The sequence below is a fragment of the Lagopus muta genome, chromosome 17, assembly GCF_023343835.1.
Source record: "Lagopus muta isolate bLagMut1 chromosome 17, bLagMut1 primary, whole genome shotgun sequence".
NCBI classification, from domain to species: Eukaryota; Metazoa; Chordata; class Aves; order Galliformes; family Phasianidae; genus Lagopus; species Lagopus muta.
In genome coordinates this window covers 3,588,598-3,597,682 of record NC_064449.1, presented here as the reverse complement: position 1 = coordinate 3,597,682, position 9,085 = coordinate 3,588,598, and the positions used below count along the sequence as shown (strand labels likewise).

At 48.2% G+C, this 9,085-nt stretch overlaps 1 protein-coding gene and 1 long non-coding RNA gene across 6 annotated transcripts in view; one reads left to right on the top strand and one right to left on the bottom strand.

Annotated features, from left to right (window-relative positions):
* SPPL3 (signal peptide peptidase like 3) overlaps positions 1-9,085 on the top strand; it is a 61,088-nt gene that overhangs the window by 8,685 nt on the left and 43,318 nt on the right. The window contains exons 3-4 of one of the 5 annotated variants that reach the window (XM_048964476.1): positions 2-115; positions 551-938. In XM_048964476.1, the coding sequence (XP_048820433.1) occupies positions 910-938 (29 nt within the window). In that variant the 5' untranslated portion in view covers positions 2-115; positions 551-909. Of the gene's footprint in view, position 1; positions 116-550; positions 939-2,073; positions 2,850-5,905; positions 6,209-9,085 lie in introns of those variants that run through there. The other 4 variants (XM_048964475.1, XM_048964473.1, XM_048964474.1 and 1 more) reach the window with 4 other exon arrangements.
* LOC125701922 (uncharacterized) lies at positions 2,865-5,737 on the bottom strand. Its single transcript, XR_007380398.1, has 3 exons — positions 5,323-5,737; positions 5,045-5,208; positions 2,865-4,904 (listed from the first exon to the last, which is right to left on the bottom strand). It is a non-coding gene; the product is annotated as an uncharacterized LOC125701922 (long non-coding RNA).

Here is a 9,085-nt window from a genome sequence, read left to right as displayed (position 1 = left end):
GATGGCATCTACACCCAGGTACCACCCGTTCCCCCTGCTGCAGCATGTTAAAACAACTCAGGTGGCTACAGAAGGCTAAAAAGAAGTAAACTTTTGGAGTCCGTGTTAAAACAATGTAAGAAACTCGAGTGTGAACACATAAAAAGACGTCTTTAGTTTCAAAGATTCATATTTATTATAATACAAAAAGAGCATTTAAGAAGCAGTGAGATTTGAGATTCTCCTATTGATGCTTTGATACAATTTGTGTGCATTTTACTCCCAATTACAATTTTGCTCATCCCCACCCTAATAGACATGCCAACAATACTGGCCAATAGTAGTAATTGTGCATGGCAGGGTACAGCATCCAACCCCAATACATAGTTTATTCATGATGCATCCTTAGAATTCAAGGATTTTATGAGTGAGGACAACAGATTGGGGGTCTCCTGTAATGAATGACAAAGATTCTGTCACACAATGTTGCTTATTTATCTTTCTCTGTGGTATGATGATTTCCCTTATTTAAACTAAGATGGACAGTGTTACCATTGTTCTTATTTAAAAGGTTGCCTGCTCTGAGTTCTGTGAGTGTACGTGCTTGCTGTGTGCTTTGGGGGTGGGGGACACACAGCCCCGAGTTCAGACATAACCATCAGTCTGCCAAGGGAACTGTAAAGAGAAGAAAACGTAACAACAAATGATCTGCCTATATTGTGTGGTTTGAAGGATTCCTTATACACCCAGAAGCCTTCTGCCTTGATTCCGTGCACCCTGCAGACCTGCAGCTGCAGAGGCTTTTAGAACAGCCTGTCTTGAAGCCAGTGGGATTTGAAGACTGTGAAAACAGAAATGAACGTCTGCTTGTAGGTTGGGACCTCACTGAATGCTACGGCTGGATGCCACGTGGAGAATCCTGAGCTGAATATGGAATCTATTCAAGTACTGGAAAGGGGGTAAGTCTTCTCCATCACTTTAACACTCTAAACTATAGGCACGTAAGCAACAAAGAAGTAAGCGTTCTTTAAATAACTCCATCATCACCTTTACCTTTGCTGTAACTCACCAGCCCGTGTTAGTGAATGGTTTGAGGCTCCGTTCAGTATTTCAGGTTCACCAGTGCAGGAAAACTAGTGATCTTTGTAGTGTTTCTTCAGAGTTCCAAATTATGAGCAATCAGACCATGCGCTTGGGAAAAAAAGAGGAGACTGCTGCCATGTATTACCTTGCACTCCTATTTTATGCACTGACACAACAGATTGCAATATGGTATTTCTCAGGTTTTTACCATTCCCATAACATGCTGCTGGGAGGCGTGAGGTATTAAGGATAGCAGAGGCCAAGGTGGGTAACAGCAAAGCTTTAAGGCTGGATTCCAGTTCTAGTAGCAGAGCAGAAAGTAGATAGTAGAGTGCTATAACCCAAACAATATACTCCTGTAACTAAATTGCACCTCACAGATTTTGCATTGAGGATGAGTATTTGAAAGACAAGGAGTTTGTTTTGCTATACTCATTTTCATTTATTACCAGTGTTTAGTATGTGTTGATTTCCTTAATTGCAACAATTTGCTGGGCTGTGACTTGATTCTTAAATTACTCAGACTGAGGTGATCATCCTGGTGGTTGTGGCAGGGCCAGCTCTTCGAGTTTGGAAACACCGAATGATTTTGCTCATTCTTCTCTTGTTTGCAGTATCTGCTTTTGAATTTCTTGCTGCAAAATTGCTTGCTTTTCCTTAAGTTCAGTGCTCCAATGATAAGACTTAAGCAGCTCTACTACACTAAACTGGCCAGCAGTAACAGCAGGCTTGTGAATAATGTTTTAGTAACAAATTGGTTTAGATGCACATTTGAGAAACGTATCAATTAGTAATGACAAAAAGGCTGATTTCTATTTTATTTTAATGGCAAACATAATAAATAATAATTTCTCTGCACATAGCAGGGGGGTTGAAACTAGATGATCATTGTGGTCCTTTTCAACCCAGGCCATTGTACAATTCCATTCCACGATAATAAAGACTCTTTAAACATGCTTGAATGCTTTGCACTGTTGTATGTTTTTCAGTTATGTTTTTCTTCACTGCTCCTGAATTACAGACAGTCTAGGCCGTTTTAGGTAAGGATGTGCCCACTTCCTCCAGTCTTCCTCCATTAACTGTTCCAACGTAATCTTTCTCTGCTGCATTTAATAGAGTAATTGAACTGTGGATTACTTAATACTGACAGCTGCTGCATGAAAGTATAAATGAGTATACAGTAGGATTTTCTTATTATTTAGACTTATTAGTCTGTATTCTCCTTATTACATCAGGGAAAAACCCAAGCAATAGACAGTAGGGGTACTGGGAATGGAATGGAGAGCAGACAATAGACACCCAAAGCCTGAATTCTAGTATCAGTACAACTGTTACCTTTGTTTTCATGTGCTGAGTTATATCCATCCTTAAGTGTTCCTGATGAAAAATACAGTAATTGGCTAAGATAAAGGCAGCCCAATGTGACTTCAAGGAACACAAAAGGAATGAAAGAAATCTAACTATTTCTATGACAGAAATGCTAGCAGAGCAAGCTTGTATGGGGCTGTGAATGCGATGGGAACATTATCACTGGCAAAAGAAATGCAGAGAAGTGGTTCTCCTAGTAATTCTTTACCATTCTACTCTTCTTCCTGCTGAGACTGCTAAATGCTTCATTGGCCTGGATGGCATTTAACATCACCTCTGTGAAATCTGAGAGTTGTTATTACAGTGTTCACTCCTATTTCCACGGTTGGAAAAAAAAGAATGCAAATGACAAAACCGATTCTAATTTGCGCCCCGGGAACTCAGTGCCACGTGGTACCCAGGACTGTGAACAATCCAAGGTAATTGCTGTTTGTGTTGCTTCCAGAGGGTTTCAACACAGATTTCAGTGTTGGTGCAAAGCCTGGGTATCTCAGTGGGAAAGGACTCACTCGAATACATCGTGTTAATGTTCCCAATTATACACATTTAATGCTTTAATTGAGTAATCTTTGTTGTAAATATGAATAGTAACACCATTGAAAATATGACTTTACAAAGAAGGAAATTCTTTTTTTCCCTCCTTCCCTATTTTCAATTACAATTAAGAGTACAATCAGAAGATTTTAAGAGGGCAGTGCTCTGTTGTGACTGAGACACAGGAACAGCCTAACAACTTCCTCCTCATCACTGCTGGCAGGACGCAGTTGCATTCAGAAGAATGAATGTTTTGCTCTTTATGACCAAAGGCTGTGTTTAAATTTTGGGATTCTTGGTGATGCTGAGCTGTAGCAGCCATTAAGAACTACAGCAGATGCAGAGCGGGGAGTTCTGGTGTGACAATGCCTTAGGACCCAATGGCCTTAAATAAGAGGTGATCTCTCTCTTTACAATTCTTATTCTGGTACAGAGAATCAGGACAGCGTCCTTCTCATTCATCTGTCAGTTCTCCCTTCACTTACACACAGCCTCCATCATCAGGGTGAGGATCTTTGAGAATAGGAACAGCTGTGGAGCTCAGTTAATGAAGGAGTTTCCCACTAGGTGGTAGTGAAGAGAATCATGTCATATACTGGTCAGAGCATGTTTTAATTATTTTTTATCAAGGGGAATCCCATGAGGATCTTACAAGCAGAATAACCTAACATAGCTCTGAGCTATACTGTCAAAACTGGATCTCTTAATTTTTTTCATTCCCTTTTTACTCATTTCCATGCCATTTGTTCCTTCCAAAGCCATGCAGGGTTGACAGCTTTACTTATTATGTGTTCTTCTGAAAGGTGAAGTGAATCTACATGAATCTATTCTGGCTTTCTTTCCACCTCCGTTATAAAAGCATAAAGGCAGAGTTGGATAACACCATTTAAGCCTTTAGGAGGTGAGGACTTTGCAGCCAGTCCTTTGATCTGATTCTCCACCATACTTTCCATCTGTGCTCTGAGAGCTACATAAAAGAAAATACAATATTTTTGGTTGCTGCTAGTTTTGAAATACTTTGACAGGTCAAAGCAGTGCATCAGTCTATATCAAAGGCACCAGACAGAACAGCTGTTTTGGAAGGGCTTTGTAATGTCAGAGTACATTCTCACTGAAATTCAGAGTGAAGCTCCCCTGTAGGTCCAAAGCAAGCACATACAAAAGAGATGATGAGAAAATGATCTGGGGGGATGCAGGCTGTGCTCCCCTTTAGAGTAATGCAGGTGCTGTGTCTGCAAGGAGGAGAACGTTTCTCCTGTGAATTCATCCAGCTACTCTAATGTAATGATAGACCAAGCTTGCAAAATCATGTAGTAGTTTATGCACCAACCCTGAGATGCTGGGAAAAAAAAAAATTATACTTCAATAGCTCACCAGCTAAAAGTCACTGGTGTCAAATTAATGTGCTGTAAATGTTGCAAGATAGAAATTGGAAGGATTTCAATAAGCAGGAACATTGTTGCTTTATAGATGCCAGTGCTGTTTTACAACGTCTCAGGGGAAAAAAAAAAAAAGTTGAGTATCAAGACAAGGTTGAAACACTTGTTTATCTTCCTCTGTGTTGATTCAAAAGATGGGAGAGGTTTTTTCTTTTGCATTCATTGTATCATAATCACTGAAAAGGGATGCGTATCCTTATCCTGGGATTGCATCACAGCAGAGGGAAGATTTCAAATTATTTATCAGCTTTCTAATTGTTATGACATGTTGCATTGCTGGGACAAGGAAGGAAAAGCAAGATTCCTCTATTGTGGAAGTTTTATAGTTTTATTTCCTAGTTTGAGACTGGGGAGGGGGAGAGGAGAAACAATGAGCTCCACCAGAGGGGTCAGCTGGGCGCTGCTCCCTCCAGCTCAAGGCTCTGTGACTCATCCTGCTGTCCTTGCACCACACGGCAGAGTTTAATGCGTACAGAGATGGGCAGCGGGGTGGTGGGTGAGCTGGGGGAGCAAAGAGAGGAGGTCAAAGAGAGGAGAAATCTCGCAAGGTAGCCCAACCTGAGCCAGGCTGGGAGCAGATGCTTGGACTCCTATCTAACAAACAGTGCAGCCATTGGGGAGCCAGTGAGCCTGTTGGTTACCGTGCTTTTGGTATTCCCCCCACAGCTGATAAATCCAATTTCGAGGGTATTTTTCTTAGCATTGATCATGGCATTAGCTCTGTCGTCCTTCCTGCCCCCGAGGCTGAAGGGCTGTGCGGAGCTGCGTGCCAGCATCCCAAAGCTGTGGGACCACTGCAAGAACCCTACCGAAAACAGAACGGGGAGAACGGGACTGACTTCCACCTCCAGAGCGGCATTTAACCACGTTTCAAATACAAACGGAGCAGAGAAGCCTCCAAGGCGCAGCACCAACTTACTGAGAGCAGCTGAAGCGAGGTACCAGGCGTTCCCTCCGTGCAATGTGTGCGCGCACTGCGGTTCCCTCTTTGCTGATGTGGAAACCGACCCAGCAGAGCTGGGGCAAAGCAGCCCAAGGCACATTTCTGGGAACGCTCCGTTTAATGCTCGAATTTAAGAGCCACCTTACCGGATCCCTTGCGTTTACCACCTGCTCCTCTTTCGGCACAACCAAAGCCTCGGCACAAAGCCCATCCTTAGCTCCAGAGCACAGCACAGCCCTTTCTCGGGCAGGACGAGCCCAGCTCCCCGCCCCTTTCCCAGCCTTCACCATTACCTGCCCGCCCGCACAGTCGCGGTGCGGCCGGGCCCGACAACCGCAACCACCACCATCACCCCCCGCGGCCTCGAGTTCTCTCCCCGCGCGTGCGCGCGGCGGCGGCACGTGAGCGTGTTGTGGGCACGTGATGCCGCGCGCCGCCCGCCCCCACGCGGGCTCCGCCTCCGCCGTGCGCGAGCGCGAGCGCGGGTTCGCGGCGCGGCCTGGCCCGGCCCGGCAGCCGCCGCCCGCCCCCGGCCCGCCCCTCGCCGCCGCCGCCGCCACCTCGCCGGCCATGAGGCCCAGCCGGCGCCCGAGCGCGGCTCCGCGTCGCGGCTGCTGAAGCGCCGCCTCGCCGCGCCGCCGCCACCACCATCGCCCGCTCCGCCATCCCCTCCCCGCCCGGCTGCGGACCCCCCCTTCGCTCCCCTCCCTCCTCGCGGCCGCCGCCGCCGCCATGTTGGGCCGCGAGCCGCAGCGGGGCCGCCACTGAGCCCCCGGAGCTGCCCGGCGCGGGAGGAGGCGGCGGAGGAGGAGCGCGGGGCCCGGCCGGCCGCCGCAGCCATGGCGGAGCAGACGTACTCGTGGTGAGGAGAGGCCCGGGGGGGCGGCCGGCTCCTTCCGGCGGTCCGGGGGGGGTCGCGGGGCGGGCGGGCGGCGGCCCGGGCTCGGCTTCGCGGCGGCGCTGCCCTCACGGCTGCGCTCGGCTTCCTGAGGCGGCCCCGCTGTGCGGCGGCGGCAGAGCGCTTCGCCCGGTGATGATGGGCTGCGTGCGGGGAGAGCGGAGCGGGAGGGACGGAGAGACGGAGAGAGAGAGAGAGAGCGGCTCCTGCGGGAGGCGCGGAGGCGGAGGGCGGTCGCCTTGTCCTGGCGCGGCCGGGCCCGGCGCTCAGATCGCGGAGCTCCGTGTTTTGGTGCTGCCGGGGATCGCAGCTGGAACAGCTCAGACCGGTGCGGTGCTGGGTGCTGCCGGGCTGGGCTGGGGGCTGCGGCGCTTCGGCCTTCTGATTTCGCTCAGCGGTACCGTCCTGAGTCGTTCCTTACGGTTCTGTAACAGTCGGGGTATTCTCGTTCAAAGCGAGGAGTTATGTGTCGGTGGTGACCTTGGTGCGTGCTGAGTGTGGAGACGGCACTGCGTGTGCAGGAGCACTTCCATCCCATCGGCTGCGGAGGCCCTTCTTTGCACTTTAACAGACCTGGAGAGCCCGCAGGGATTTCTGCTCTTTGCCTTTGGAGCTTATCGCTGCTGCTTCTTCCCCACAGCCCACACGCGTGGCCCCTTCGTGTTTCCCTGTGCTGGGGTTGAACACTGTTTTGGGCTGCATGTCCAGAGGTGCAGCGAAGGCTGAGGTTGTTTGCTGCTCTTCAGAGGGGATTGCAGGAGCCTGGAGCTTTGCTGTGTGTTGGGCTGGGAGCAGCGCAGGCCATGAGGCCTCCATCCATCCGCGTGCACTGTGCTTGTTGTGTCTGAGCTCGCTGATGTGCCTTTAGTTCTGAGGTTTCTGTCATGTCGCATGTAGAGCTGTTGGCTGGGGCTGCAGAAGGAGCAAAGGCCCAGTGCTGTTTGCAGGGATCCTGCCTGCACTTGTGTGCTCGACTGTGTGTTTTACTGCTTACGCTTGTAGCAATGGTCTCATGTTTGCCTATTTTTAATGATGGAGGTGCAGCCCTGCATGCAGCTGGGTAATGCTTTAGTGCTCTGGGACAAACGCGTGTGTTTTGATGTCAGCTAAGGAAAGCTGTACTTGTATGAAAGAGCTGTGCAGGGCTGTGTGTGGCAGTCGGTGCTGTCACACTGCTGTGAAGCTGGCAGGATTCCTCCAGTCCATTTGCTGGACTGGATCCCTCTGTGCTGCAGAGCTGCTCTCAGAATGCATGCTGTGTGCCTCCTGTAGCTGCTGGGATGGTTACGCTTTGCCACAGGTGTCACATCGGGTATTTGGCATCACAAAAAACCTTCCAAGCACCTTGGTTTGTGCAGGTGTAAGCTGTAGGTGGGTTAGATGGATTCCTCATAGTGCTTTCGTGTTGTCCTTGGTGTAGGCTCAGTTGCCCCCTTTAGGAGTAGACACCAACGTTCAGCATACAGTTGCTGTAACTTCATAATGGGGTTCTTGGCTTCCTTTTGTGTTAGAGATACCTTGGAAAAATGTGCTATACCAAGCTGTGATCATTGACTGGAGCATTATAAACACCTGCACAGAGATGGCCTTTATTCAGTGATTGAGGTCTCCACTAGCAATATTATATTGAAGAGATAAGAACAGGTTCTGATTTTATTACTGTTTTGTATGTAAGCATCTGAGATTTAAGGTGTGTTTATATTCTTAATTTACTTACCAAGTGCAGTTGGTTGCGTGTATTTTCTTGTTTTGTGAGTTAAGGAGGAGGTAGCTGCACTTCTTCACTGTGCCTTTCATAAATACATTTGTCTTCTGTCACCATCCTTGCGTGTTGCTTCTTGCAACATCTTCTGGTTCTTTTTTTTTTCCCCAGTAAAGCCCACACCTATAACCATCTGTACTTTTATTGAGATCCTTTTTAATCTCTTAACTAGACCAACGGAACCAGTATTGCAGATATAGGTGTGTTGTCCCTGCTGGGAGGAACTACTGAGAATGTTGCTGATGAAAATGAACACCGTCAGTCTGGAAAAACTGATCTTGATGTGAATTGTGGGATAAGTACAGATGGGAAGGCTTGTTCAAAAGATAGGCACTTGTTTTCTTAAATAAAAAGAAAGGTTTTCAGTAGTGAGTAGTGAAATTTCTTTGCCAAAAACCTGGGGTGGTAGAAGGTTATGGGAGTGCTGTATGGCACTGCTATTACGCAGAAGTGTGGGGCACAGGGAGATGTGGCTGCTGCATCAGTGACTGCTTGTGGTTTTCTGTATTAAATGGGAGCTGAAATGAGTTTTCTGCAAGTAGAATGGGTTTGGAGAGGAAAGAGGCTGTGGAGTACCCATTTTCTTGACTTCCTGTCTGTACTCCAGCAAGGAAATGGGACTGGGTGGTGACAAAAGTTACTGCTGCAACACAAGAGGTGAGCATGGGGAGAGCTGGGGAGAGTGGTGATGTGTGTGGGTGGACAGGAGATCGGTGAACGGTGAGGGTTTTCTTTGCAAGCACCCTATGGCTGGAAATATCACAGTGGGTGAGTAAGGAAAGTGGCAGTGCTGGGATCACAGTGCTGGGATCGCAGTGCTGCGCTGAGCTTGGGCCTGCCTCAGTCCCCAGTGCCTTGCAGTGATGTTTGTGCACTGGATCCAGCTTGGGCAGTATGGCAGCGGATGGTGTTTGTTTCAGTCAGTAGGTGTTGGTGCTTTCCCAAACACCCTGTCCTTTTCTTGCTGTTGCCCAGTCTGGCAATAGAGATTGCTTTGTTGGTTGTTTTTTTCTCCAAAAGATTTTTGCAGCTTCCTCTGTATGTGAAGTGTGAGAATTCAGCTCTGATCCCGTCACAGT